Raw genomic sequence first — 14,550 nt, forward strand, 5'->3', positions numbered from 1 at the left:
AAATATATCTCTATGTGCAATTCAAAAAACTTGGTTTGTAAAATTTGTTGTTTTGTTGATCTTACAGGAGAATCATGAAGAAGGTGTCCGTGGAGCCATCTGAGCGCCTGGCTAGTCTCCAGGCTCTGTGGGACAGCCAGACCGTGGCTGAGCAGGGCCCCTGTGGTAAGTGTGCATTTTAAGACCAAAATGTGAATGGCTGGATGGATATCCCAGTGCCAGGAAGTTAAGTCTATTCCTAGTGTGCTACTGTAAAGGTACAGTTAGTTTTAAGGTGTAATTAGCAGCGCACTGACTTTAGATTTAGTGGACAAAGTCCTATATTTAAGCTGTATTACATCCTGCTGTGTACTTACTATAGAACAGGGAGGAGAATCTTTGCTGTTTTCCCCCAAAAAGGGAAAAGGATAATCAGCACTGTCAACACCGGCCATATTTAAGCTTTTAAATTTTAATTTAAGAATCATTTTGCCAAAAACCCATCAACGTTTCTGTTGTGTATTTCAGGTGGATTTTCTCAGATGTATGCCTGTGTTTGTGACTGGCTTGGATTTTCATATAGGGAAGAAGTACAATGGGTAAATATATCTGTGTACACGTATGCACATGCACGCACACACACACACATACTCCTAGAGAATATTCTAATACTTGGCTGACTTATTTTTCTTTTTCCCCCACCAATTTTTTTTTTTTTGCTTAAAATCTTTGTTTCTGAAATTACATAAAAAGTCTACCTTTGTCATTGTTTAATTCTTTTTGCATCTCTCTTAACTTCCTTGATCATCTACATGAACTAATTACATGACTGAATTATATTTCAAATAGGATGTGGATACAATTTATCTGACACAAGACACCAGGGAATTGAACTTACAGGACTTTAGTCATCTTGACCACAGGTAAGCCACTTCTTCTCTTCTCTTCTCTTCTCTTCTCTTCTCTTCTCTTCTCTTCTCTTCTCTTCTCTTCTCTTCTCTTCTCTTCTCTTCTCTTCTCTTCTCTTCTCTTCTCTCTCTTCTCTTCTCTTCTCTTCTCTTTTCTGCTAATCCAATTTTTTTTTCAGAGCTACAGTTCTCTGTTGGCACTTTGAGCTGTACATTATTGCCAGAGAATCATTTTATAAGGGGAATCAGGAGAATCTAAGAATCTCTAGATATTGCCTTTTAAGTAATAGTTTCAAATATATTCATCACTACAGATGGCTTGTCAAGGGCCACATATGTACCTAAAATCTAGTATGTGCTGAATTTCACCATAGAAGCAGCTTTTATACCACCCTACAAAAGTCTATTTACTCTACCCTCTATATGAATTGTTTTACCTAATTGCCATTTATATCATTTTGGGGGGATGAAATATTTTACTGAAATCCTAACAAATGACTTTTAGTTCACAATTTATTTATGAATTGGGCATTGCTAAGATACATATGCATATATTGGTGAAAATTGCTTTGCCAATATCTGCCTTTTGATAGTGATAATGAAGTCATGAAACCTGTTATAAGTTATTTGAGAAATTTTTAGGTTTTAAGATTTTCACTTGAATATATTTAGGGCTGTTGCTTGTATGATCAAAACTCCAGAGAAAAGCTTCATTTGGTTCCTGTATCTCTTAGCAAGAGTAGACCTGGAAAATTTATTTAGTTCCCAACAAAGTCAAGTCTTAGTTCCCCTCCACTATGTCTTTTCTGGTAATATTTATCCTGGACTATCTCAATCTCTTTAGTCCTAGGTATGCTGCTGCTACTTGCAGGTGGGCAGATACCGGTCCCACTGTGATGAATCTTTTTACTTTGTGGTCAATAAATCTTTTTACTTTGTTTGGAATTGAAAGGGAAATCTGGGATTCCAGCAGTACCTTTTGTACCATTTGGACAACTGGAATGTCATGGAGGGTTGTTGTTGCCCATAGCTCATCCTAGCCCCAGCATCTTGCCCCCCAATCACCATTTCAACTTATTTTTCTACTTATCTAGCAGGAAATCCAGAATTGCGGTGGCTCCCTGAAGAGTTCTAGCCAATTGAATTGGGCAAGGAAACAGTATGCTAGATGGGCATGCCTCCTCTTTGCACAGTCTGGGTCAAGGGAGGCTGGTGAAGCAGGCTCAGCTATGTCTGTATTTATGGCTATTGTGCCTCAAGCCTCCAGTTCTTAAGGTTGGATTTGCTTCCTTTTTGTGGGAGCAGGCAATTTTCTCCTGCCTGAAGCGATTCTTCCCTCTTCTTATATGTGAGGGACTTCATACTCTCAAATTTAGTCAAGATGCTTCCTGTGTGGTTCATAAAAAAGTAAACTGAGGTAAAAAATGGAAATATTTAACTTTGTAAGTATTTTCCAATAAAACAAGAAAATAGCCTGTAGAGTAAGATAGGAAAAGTACATAGACCTGCATTATCTGGTTTTAGTGTTTTTTTGTCCCAGGACCCCTGTATATTCAAATGATTGATCTTTTGTTTATGTTGCTCATCTCTATTGGTATTTACCATATTAGAAATTAAAATTAAAAGCATTTATTAATTAAAAACATAGCATTCATAAACCATTGCATGCTGACATAGATAACATTTTAATGAAAAATAACTATTTTCCAAAACAAAAATAAGTCAGCAAGAAGCGTGACATCAGTTTAATTTTTTGTAGCTCTCTTTAATGTTTGACTTAATAGAAGACAATTGAATTCTTATATCTATTTCTGCATCCAGTCTGTTGTGACATGTTGTTTTGAATGAAGTATGGAAAGAAAATCCTGCTTTACATAGATGTGTAGTTAGTAAAGGGAAGATTTTTAATAGCCTTTTCAGATAATTGTGGATATTCTTTGATACTTCATGGCAACTCAACAAGTGATAGTTTCTTAAGGATTAATTGCAATGTAGAATTGGAATCTGTATCAATGAACTTTTTGTATTTTGTTATATTAGAATCCATTTAGTCTGTCTTGTACTTTGAATGGGTCTTATCCATATATGATTTTGTAGCATTGTGCATTGATAATTTAGAAAATATTGGTTAACTGAATTATACATAGTCTTCAAATATTTACTGTTGTATAGTAGCAAAAACCCCCACATTTGTTAAGTATCAAACTGATTTTATCAGAATAGTCTTAAATAGTGCAAAGCTATCCAGCTCATAGTAGCAGATAAAAAGTTTCCATAATTCAAATTTTTGCTTGAAAGAAGTAATGTTACTATTGGTAAAAAATACTATTGGGTGATTTTCTTAAAGTGACTAGCTAGCTCACTTCTTACATTTTAGAGGGAATGTCTACCTAATCTCAAATCTGAATAAGTGTACTCTGTCATTTTTTTTATGTTATTCCATGAAAAAAGCAAGTTCTGCTTACAACTTTATCACAAATTTGAGACAATTTTCACTGTGGTATATAGAGGAAGCATTTTGTACATATTTTCCATTTTGTTATACAGAATATTAAAAGGCATATACTCAGGGCCCAAGATTTAATTAAATGAGTAATTTTTACTGCTTCATCAAGGACATTCCAGAATGAAATTGACATTTGTTTGTTGTTTTTTTTTTGTTTTTTTTTTAAAAAAAGACAGTGTATGGCAGTGAATATTGCTGCGTTGGTTTGTGCTCAGGGGCCAGCAGGTTTCCCCACCATTGCTTTTGCATTTCCATGCAAATGTTAACATAGTGAAAAGACAAGTTTGTTTTAGTGTTGTTATGAAAATAGTTTTGATTTTGTGAACCCCTCAATGGATTTCAGGGTCCCCCAAGAGTCCATGGACCATGCATAGAGAACATCTGGCCAACAGGAGTGAAGACACCTTAGGGCAGCTTAAGGTGTTTCCATAGTTGGTTTGTTACACCTTTAATGGTTTTTATGCCATTAATATTAATAGTTCATGCATGGAGTGAGGGCTAAACTTCTAGTTGATCTACTGTGCTTCATTTAGTCATTAATCTGTCAGCAAAGGGAAACTATTATTTAAAGAAGCCACTAAGTATACTTACCTGAAATATGAGTGTAGTATTCAAAATTGAGAATCTTCGTCAAAACTTTTAGAATTTACCTGCAAGTGGATTTACTAATTCCTTAGCTGGAGAATTTTTAGTTCATCAGTAAACACCGCATTAATGGGATAGACCAGAATCATCTACTTTTCTTCCTTGATAAGGGGCTAAAAGGAAGTTTTTCATTATTGAGATTCTAGACCAGGAGTAGGAAAATTTTGTCAAGGGCTAGATAGTAAATATTTTAGACTTTATGAGCCAGATAGTTGCTGTTGCAATTATACAACTCTGCTGTGGTAGCTTGAAAGCAGCCCTGGAAGAAATGTGAATGAATGAGTGAGGCTGTGTTCCAATAAAATTGTAATTGCACTAATAGGCATTGTGGGCTGTAGTTTGCTGACCTTGCTATAGATCAGTGGCTCTAATGTGGAGTGTATATACTCAGGGGAAATCCAAGATGAGCTACAAAAAAGCATTAGACCTTATATTTATTATTGACTCATTTTAAAATTTCTTTGTTTTATAATATGTATAAATATTACTAGTATTTAGAATATAATAAATGAATATTAAAAATTAGGTGATTCTTATAAAAATTCTTTTTTACTATAATGGGCTCAATCTATAAAATATAGGGATCACTGCTCTAGATGCCATCTCTACTGCTAATGCCTAAATACCTTGACTTTTTCTCAGAGCTCTGTCTTAATCACTTTAATCTTCAATGTTTAGCCCTTCTTCTTCTTCTTTTTTTTTTTTTTTTTGAGACAATCTTGCTCTGTTGCCCTGCATAGAGGACAGTATCATCATCATAGCTCACTGTAGCCACAAAGTCCTGGGCTGAAGCAATCCTCTTGCCTCAGCCTCCTGAGTAGCTGGGACTATGCAAAACACCACAGCACCCAGCTGATTTTTCTATTTTTAGTAGAGATGGAATCTCACTCTTGCTCAGGCTGGTCTTGAACTCCTGAGCTCAAGCCATCTTCCCTCCTTGCTTGGACTCCCAGAGTTCTAGAATTATAGGCATGAGCCACCGCTCCTGGCCCTGTTTATCCCTTCCTTTCTTTAGAATTTAATTTTTTCTTGTGAGTTTTCCTATTAAAATTAGAGCCAGCTTCTACAGAAAAAGGTTATTCTCCTCTTGGATGGCCTTTTTTAATAGTCGATTCACAACATGTTATTCGGTGAACATTTCTGTGTAGCAGAAGTGTGAACATACTTATCCATGAAAGAATCAATCTGTACTTAAATAGTACAGTTGTCTGGAAGGATTCATTGTGGCATAATCTGAGCATGATGTGGGTCATTTTTTAAATCTGAGAGGTTTTTACAGAACTTTTCCAATACCTCTTCTGGTATTTTTCTTATTTGGGTGTAAGTAATAGAAAAGAGAATGGAGGGGTTAGGCAAATTGGAAGTGTAAGAGCAGACATTAAATGGGCTATGAGTCCAACTCAAGTTACTTAATAGTTTCAAATAAGGGCAACAGTTCTCATATGTATACATGAATTTTCCCACTATGGCAATAGTTTTCCATGTTATCCTTATTGAACATAATTCAGATACAAGTAAGTAATCTTGTTTATCATTTGCATTTATTAAAATAAGATTCTGCGTGCATTTGTAAGTAGATATCCGAACTTACTACTGACAGCCAAACTTCATTGGCTGTACCCATTTCATAGGCTGTATGAAGGCTGTACCCATTTCATAGAGTTAATAAGAACACTTTCCTGCTTGGCAGTCATTCAAAGCTTTCCTTTTTTTTTTTCTTTTTTTTTGAGACAGAGTCTTGCTTTGTTGCCCAGGCTAGAGTGAGTGCCCTGGCGTCAGCCTAGCTCACAGCAGCCTCAAACTCCTGGGCTCAAGCAATCCTGTTGCCTCAGCCTCCCAAGTAGCTGGGACTACAGGCATGCGCCACCATGCCGGCTAATTTTTTCTATATATATTAGTTGGCCAATTAATTTCTTTCTATTTATAGTATAGACTGGGTCTTGCTCTTGCTCAGGCTGGTTTCAAACTCCTGACCTTGAGCAATCCGCTCACCTTGGCCTCCCAGAGTGCTAGGATTACAGCGTGAGCCCCCGTGCCTGACCAAAGCTTTACTTTTCATTCCACTTTTTCTTACCATTGTATTTAGTCATCATAGTTAGAAATGTTCATTCTTAATAGCCGTAAAAGCTATTAGTGTCATGGGAATGCAAATTCAGTGAGGACTGGGCTATGTCTGTCTTGCTCATGCTTTATGAAATGATACTGTCAGTTAAACCACTGTCCCAGAATAAAGGATTGTCAAGGGAAACTGATCTTCTCTAGAGGAGAAAATCAGAATACTGAGAGGTTGAGGGATTGTTTTGAGAAAGCCCATCAGATTACTGGAATACTTTCTCCCCCATACTCAGGCTGGCAATTATTGCTTTAGTGGCATTCTTAACTCCATTTTGCTCCTACCCATGGCTAAATCCTATCTGGATTCTTATACAGTTCCATATGTTTCATTTAGTTTATTCACCCATGTCATTGTTTTTTGTTTTTTTTTTTAATACCTCTGGGTTCATAACTACCATTTTGCCCAGGGCTAGTTTAGATCCAAAGCGGGAGACTTCGGTCATTGATACAGGTCTGGAAACAGGGAGGACTTAATGTGGCTTTGGCAGCCTGTTCAACTGAAGCACAGAGACGGAGGCAACAACATCCTGTGTGCGTGCCCCCCTCACACACGTGGGAGGTGGTTTTAGAAGAAGGCACAGGTGTGGCGAAAGGGCAGTTCCTTTGTCACAGCTCTTATCAAAGAGACCCTATTAATGTTCTTACCTCTCCAATTTGCCTTGGATCTGCTCTTCTTCAAAGATAGGCCCAGTTTGAGGACACTATGACCCTTATGTCTTGTGATCTGTTTAGCCTCATGAACTGAGGACTGGAGAGATAGGTGCATCATCCCAAGGCTTCTTTTATTAGTCATCCAGCTGGAGTTCGCCCTTCTTTATAGAATAGCCATTCTGTTTCTGTATATTCTGCTACCTATCTGGTGCTTCAAGGGAGATTTACAAGCAACTTAAATTCTGCAATAATGTTTCCTTTTCTTTATTTATTTACTATGGCTTTATCAGAACTGAATGTAGGGCCCTGCATCTGTTGTTGCCAAATAAGCATCTAGGTGTGAGGATGAGTGTGGTTATGCTAGATCCATCCAGTTAGTCTCTTGAGAACAGTAATTAGGAAGTACTTGGAGAAGTGCCCACTCAACAGTTTTTTATAGGTTTCAAAATTTTATTAAAGTATATTATTTCAGTTTGTTCTGGTTTTGGTATCAGTGGGCCAAAAAGAAGCATAGACTGAAAAAGGCATTATAAATTTCTCATGGGATCTCTTGAAGGTCTGTGAGCTGACATGTTAAAAATGTAATTATACTGTAATTTTGACTGGCACAGAATTAAGAGGGTATAGGTAATGGTGCCAAGGGGAAGAGAATATGTAGCTTTAAATACATCGATTTCTCTTATTCCCAGCAGATTTTTAGGAGGAGCTAATCTCATGAATCCTTCAAAGACTTAACAACATGCATCATTGAGTTTAAACTTGGCTCATGAGAGCCCATCCAGCAGACTCATGCTTTTGTGTAGTCATATTTCTTACTCATCAAGGTGACATTTTTGGGTGTGATATCAGGAAAGAGTTCTGAGTGTGGATTATGTTTGACAAGGTTGTCCTAAGGGCACTGGTGTAATTCTTTCCGTATCAAAGCTCCATTTTTTTTATTCCTGTGCTCGTTTAAAAAGGAGGAAATACCATTTGGAGTGTGGCATCAGGTGTGTGCAGCATTGGTTTCTGTTTCCATTCCTCACTATTTCTCTAAATGATTGTTCTGTAGAACAGTGATCCCCAGTCTGGGTGAGATGAAATCAGTGGGGTGAATAAAGAATAAGGTGATGATACATTAGAGAATGTGAAGCTAATAGTAGAACTTTTTTGTTTATTTTTTTCTTATCCATTTTATTTATGTGTGTGTATGTTTTATACTGAGCCTAATATATGAGTACAATAGCACATGTATATGATTTATAAACACATTTTTTTTGGGGGGGGGAAGAAATGTTCAAAATACTTTGATGTTAGGAATAAATGATCAAAAAATTTAGAAACCACTCTCTTAGACCCCTGGGACTGTCCTCATGTTTCAGGTAGTCACATCCTTCACAGTTGGTGAGTGGTCAGACTAGTAATTTAATAATACACAGGACATGTCTCTGTATGAGTTAGGATACCAGGAAGGAACAGCTAATTCATGACATTTTAAACATTTTAAAGATCTCCAACTTCCATTTTCAAAGTAGATGTAACAGAGAAAAGACTCAAATGTCCCTAGAAAGGCTGTCAGTGACTGTCAGGAAGGTGATAATGCTGTGACATGGAGTTTTCCCAGCCTTGCCACAAGTCGTGTTGCATTGTGTGCAGGCACAGAGCATGAAGAGTGGCAAGACATTGCGCTCCTGCATAAAACACCTCCTTTGAGCCTTTAAATGTTTGTGAGATTTATTAGGGGAAATCTTCACTCCTCTGGTATGTGGATAGACTAAAAATAATCATGATGTTGTTCATTGAATTATTATTGCTCTCTATATTTGTGCTTTCCCCACATAGTAGATTGTGGGGCTTGCTAGACAGCCTTCAAATCTGTCAATTATTTTTGTTCTTTAACACTTTCCTGGCAGATTTCACACTGTCTATTTAAAAGTCACAGTGTTTTTACAATTGCAGGGAGATGGCAGGCAGGGTAAAGGGAATCAGGAGGGAAATTTTGCCTGAAAATAATAACTGGGAAAATTAAATTCTTATGAAATCACACAGATCAGAAAGATGAGTTTAATAATAGGATGAGACCAGTTTAATAATAGGTTATCTGGAATCTAGACTAGCAAAGAATTTGGCAAGAGATCTAGACTCTGAATCTCTCGCTGATTTCTTAGTTTTTACATTTTTCTTCTTAAAATAGCCCCACATATTAGCAGTTTATTGTTGATGTTTAGAAACAAGAGTAGTATACAATTGTTATTTGAGAAATCACTTCAGAATACATATTAGATAATTAAAAAAAGAATACATCTTAGTATTGACTTTAAAATCAGAAACCAAATGATTGACTAATTGTGATGACAAGTTTTTGATTCTTCAATCTGAAAACCTATGGACATACAATCCTGGTTCCTTTCTAGAGTAGGCTGAAGATTATTTTGACAAAATGATGAAAGTCAGATTAGTCATTAGTGAGATGATAGTCCAGTGGTTAAGACATGGGCTCCTGAGTCACAATGGCTGGGTTTGAATCCTGGCTGTACCTCGACTAACTTTGTGACCATAGGTAGGTTATCTAACCTTCCTATGCCTTGACAGTCTTCATCTGTAAAATGGGATAATAATAATCCCCCCACCCAGTTATTGTGGAGATTGTATGGATTAATGTATTTTAAACCATTTTGTGATAGTATTCAAAATGTTCACATAAATGGTTATTTCTATATCCAAAAAGGTTTGTCTTCTTTTTAAATGAATAATTCTATAAAGTAGATGAGTTTCTGAATTGAAAAAAAAAAAGAATTAAAGTTACAAAATCCCTACATTACAGAAAATTCTGGCTTTCCAGAGGCATCTTTTCTATGATGTTCTTATTTTACCAGTTTTATGATCGCTTTTTCTTATAGAAAGATATAAGAAATAAATTTGATTCTTTTGAGTTTTAAGGGAATTTTTGGATTATTCAGAAGTGTCAACTGAAATAAGAAATAAAGATGCCAACTTTTCTCACAACTCATGATCGGTGATTAGATTAAAAACAAAACAAAACAAAATAAAAAACTCTGTATAATAAATTTATCTGTAAAAATATTAGTGAATGTTGACTGTCTCATCTCTCTTCAGTGTTGTGTAAGAAAGGATTATGCCATGTGGCTCTAAGAGATGTTAATGCTGTACTTTCTCAGGCTTTGAAGTCTTAAAATATTTTTGCTCCCATTTTAAGGAAATGGTAGAAGTGACATATGGAAATGGAGAATGCTATGTTGCCATGTAGCTAAGACTCATGAGAGCGTTCCCTAATCTGTTCTAACTCTTTAAGGCTAACTTTCCTCTTCAGATCAAAGGTCACATTGTAATTAAGATTTTCTTAGGAAGTCAAAGCAAAACACAGTGGGATGAACAATAAATGTCATGGACTGATGGCAAAAAGCTGTTCCCACTTCTCACCATGAGAAAATCAGTCAGTAAGATAATGGCTGATGTTTAGAAACCCTTCTACTTGTGTAATGTAACCACAGTGGCACTTAGTGAACACATGAGTAAGGGTTCTCATAAAAATAAACTCCACTGGAGGAATCCAGGTAGTTCTTTGCAGTGAGGTGGTATCAAAACAGCAGTGGGGAAGCCCATGTGAGTGTCAAATTGAATATTTATCCAAGGTTTGCTTATGTGCTCACTTATCCAAGATTTGCTTATGTGCTCACTTATTATTGTGTCCTAAGAAAGCCATCTGGGAAAATGAACTCTCAGAAATGAAATTACTTATGTACTGTCTTGTATATTTTCTATTCAAGTAGGACCGCATCAGAGTTTTGATTATTACTGTCTCCACAGTTTTTTGATGTATGCAGAATTATTTGTTGCATGAAGCTTGGGTCTCCCTGGTCCTTAGTCTCCATGTTTGTTTTAGCTGCCATGGTGGCTTGATGCCCAGAGAATAATGAATTCTAGAAGTCCTGAATGTCATTCAATTTAGACCTTGACTTTAACATAGGTGTTTGCTGAGGTACTTCCTGGGGATTTGGTCTTTTTAGACTGAAAGTTCCTCATTCTCTGCATATTGCAGCCAGATTGAGAGGTATTAAGAATCTAAGAAATAGAAGTATTACATGTTGATGTGTGTAGCTATAGTTTATTTACTTTTGTTTCTGTTTTATAGTCTAGTATATGAACATTTCACAATTTATTCATTTTACTGGATGTTGGCCAAACATTTTGGTTAGCCTATTGCCTTTTATGAACAATGCTGCTAAGACCATCCTTGTACTTGTCTCCTTAGAGAAAAGTGTGTAGAGATGTACTAGGATGCAAATAATTGTGAATTCAACCACTATGTCCACCACTTTAGGTAAAGAAATAGGCTGTTGCCTCTCCTTAGAAGGCTTACATATATCAATTTTAATCACAGTTCTCTCCTTCTCCCCCTCCCCTGCCCAGTTATAATAATTATCCCAGTAGTTCTTGTGTTTCTTTATAGTTTCCTCATAAAAGTATGCATATTTTGGCCGAGATTGCATTAAATCTATAAATTAATTTGGAAAAAATTCTCTATTTTGCTTTGGCTCTTATTTAGCCCCTCAACACACCTGCTGCTTCAGACTTCATTTGCATCTCTGATACATCCTGCCTGCACTGCAGAGACTGTTACTTTGCCTCTGATACCTCCTAGGGACGTTGCAGAAATTAACTTTCAAAATATTTCTTGCTTAAAAGCTTTCTATGGCTACCTTGCCTGCAGTCAATGCTTCCTTAGTGTAGTTTTCAAGACTTATTTCTAGATACTAAGTGTTCTGTTGTCTATTGCTGTGTAATAAACCACCCCAAACTCAGTGGCCCACAGCAAGAACAATTATGAGTTACAGTGAAGGCTTTCTCATTCACTTGTCTTGTGGTTAGATACTGGCTATCTGTTGGGAAACCAGTATGTGGCCTTTCTGTGTGGCCTGGACTTCCTCACAGCAAGGCAACTGGGTTCTGTGGGCGAGTTTGCCAAGAGAGAGAACTGGGTAGAAGCTGTGTTACTGTGTTTTCTAACCTATCCTTGAAAATCATGCAGTATCTTTTAAGGACATCTGTTTCCAGGTTCTTGCAATTATGAACACAGTTCTTATAAATAATAGCATATAAGTTTTGTGTGAGCAGATTTTTATTTCTTTTCAGTAACTACCTAGGAATGAGATTTCTGGGTCAGATGGCGAGTATATGTTAAACTTAAGATGCTGTGAAACTGTTTTCCATGTTGAGTGTGCTATTTTGCATTCTCGTTAGCAATGTTTGAGAGTTCTGGTTGCTCTGCGTCCTTGTCAGCACTTGGTATTATCTGGGATTTTTTTTTTTCTTCTTTTTTAAGCTATTCAATAGGTATATGGTAGTGTCTCATTTTGGTTTTTCCCTAATGCATTTCCCTAATGCCTAATAATTTTGAGCATCTTTTCATGTACTTATTTTCTATGGATATACCTTATTTGGTAAAGTGTCTATTTAGATCTTTTGCCCATTTAAAAAAATTGAGGTGATTGTTTCTTATTGTTGAATTTTGAGAGTTCTTCATACATTCAGCATGAAAGTCCTTTGTCAGAAATGTGATTTCTAAATATTTACTCCCTGTATGTGGCTTGTCTTTTCCTTCTCTTAACATCTTTTTCAGAGCAAAAGTTTTTTATTTTGATAAACTCCAGTTTATCATTTTTTTTCTTTTTGGATCATGCTTTTGCTGTCAGGTGTAAAAACCCGTAGACTAAACTATACTTTGTTGCCCATTTCTTCTGCCTAGATTATATGTCTCATCCCACTCCCTCATCTTTGAGGGCTCAATACCTTCCCATAAGAAGCCTTTCTTGACCTGCTTGATGAGCATCCCTTTTATATGCACCCATAGTATCTTGTATTCCCCCTACCCTGTGGGGCTTATTTCACTCTATTATATTAATAGTTGCTTTTCCTTCCAGAGTCTCCTGCTAGGCTGTGCTAGGCCGTCACTGTCACAGGGCAGGGAACATTTGCTATGTTCATTATTATGTCTAGGCCAGTGATTCTAGTACAATGGGAGGCACTTGTTGATTATATGAATGGATGGAGTTGCTGGGCGTGTTCAGGTTTCCATGCCCGCATATATGCTGTTATTAATTACTTGAAATGCTGTATTTTTATCTTCCTGCCTGGTTGGCCCCTTTCTATCTTTTAAATCCTGTGAACGCTTCCCCATCTACTCCAGACTGAATTGCTTACTGTTCTACTGCGTTCTTATGGTTCTTTTTAGCATTCCCTGTATTCAGCATGTCTCCCATTGTGCTACAGATAGTTGAGCAGAGGTCTTTCCTCCCCCCTGGAGTGTGGCAAGGAACAAGATCTACTCCTTTTACTCATGTTTTAGCCCTCAGAGCCTAGTAACCCTGCCTTGTACTTAGTAAGTACTAAATAAATATTTACTGAGTGACTTAAGATATGTGATTGTCTCCTTCTAATTTTTATTTATTGATTGATTGATTGAAACAGAGTCTCGCTTTGTTGCCCAGGCTAGAGTGCGTGCCCTGGCGTCAGCCTAGCTCACAGCAGCCTCAAACTCCTGGGCTCAAGCAATCCTGCTGCCTCAGCCTCCTGAGTAGCTGGGATTACAGGCATGCACCACCATGCCTGGCTAATTTTTTCTCTATATATTAGTTGGCCAATTAATTTCTTTCTATTTATAGTAGAGACGGGGTCTCGCTCTTGCTCAGGCTGGTCTCAAACTCCTGACCTCAAGCAATCTGCCCGCCTTGGCCTCCCAGAGTGTTAGGATTACAGGCGTGAGCCACCGCGCCCGGCCAAACTGTTATTTTTTCAATCATTAAAGAGCCTAGACATTAGTATAAGTTAGAGAAACCTGGTATCAAACCATGCCAACATGCTTTATCTCCATCATCTTCATGGATAATTTTTTCTAGAACAAAATTGTATTTATACCATCCTTAGAACATTTAATTTTATAACTCTTTTAGATTATATATGTGAATCATTATAGAAAAAATTTTACAATAATACAAGAGTTTTGTTAGAAAAAAATTAGTATCACCTTTAATGTTAACACCTAGACAAGGTATCCTTATGATGTTTTATTATATAAATTTGTGAACATTTATACCCATCATTTTATATGTAGTTTTTATCATAATTGTTGACTGTCACACAAATGTACATCTAGAATGTTGCATTTTAAAAAATTTAATGCTATTATATACCATAAGCATTTCTGGTGTTATTAAGTATTAGATTTGACTTGTATTGTACCAGAATATTTTTTCCAAGGGGTTTGCATATTGTATGTGGAGATGATGCTGTTTCACCCACGCATGCATCTAAAACCTGGTTCTATTCATGATGTGCCCTTCAGTTCCTGAAAGTGACTTTCTCTATGACAAAAGCCAGTCATACTTCAAATCAGATTCAGTGAGAGAATAGAATACACAATAAAGAGGTTCTGAAGTGTGGTTGCTTCTTGACATAGAATCCGCAAAAGGAGATGAGATGAGAATGCTTTGGCATAGTTCTGAATGTTGAAGTGTTTAACAAATCCCTTGAACAATGTGGGCTTTGGGGCTCTCTCTAACAAAATAGAATTCATTCTCAGAGAAGCTACAACCTGTCATTAGGCAGTAGGGAGAGATGCTGGAACTTGTTCTGAGCACAGAGCACTTGGTCAATGGAAGGGGATGAAGATAGGGAAGAAGACCATAAAACAACTATGAAAGAGTTATTTTCAGTTTTTAATCTAAAACTTCTTTTTAAATTTTAAAC

At 36.7% G+C, this 14,550-nt stretch overlaps 1 protein-coding gene across 7 annotated transcripts in view; it reads left to right on the forward strand.

The window, feature by feature from the left end:
* Positions 1–14,550, forward strand: part of CARMIL1 (capping protein regulator and myosin 1 linker 1) — a 318,790-nt gene that overhangs the window by 151,240 nt on the left and 153,000 nt on the right. For all 7 annotated transcript variants that reach the window (XM_012741301.2, XM_012741297.2, XM_076010502.1 and 4 more), the window contains 3 exons: positions 68–165; positions 508–578; positions 829–902. In XM_012741301.2, the coding sequence (XP_012596755.1) occupies positions 68–165; positions 508–578; positions 829–902 (243 nt within the window). The remainder of the gene's footprint in view (positions 1–67; positions 166–507; positions 579–828; positions 903–14,550) is intronic.

This window comes from Microcebus murinus, chromosome 15 (genome assembly GCF_040939455.1).
Source record: "Microcebus murinus isolate Inina chromosome 15, M.murinus_Inina_mat1.0, whole genome shotgun sequence".
Taxonomy (NCBI): Eukaryota; Metazoa; Chordata; class Mammalia; order Primates; family Cheirogaleidae; genus Microcebus; species Microcebus murinus.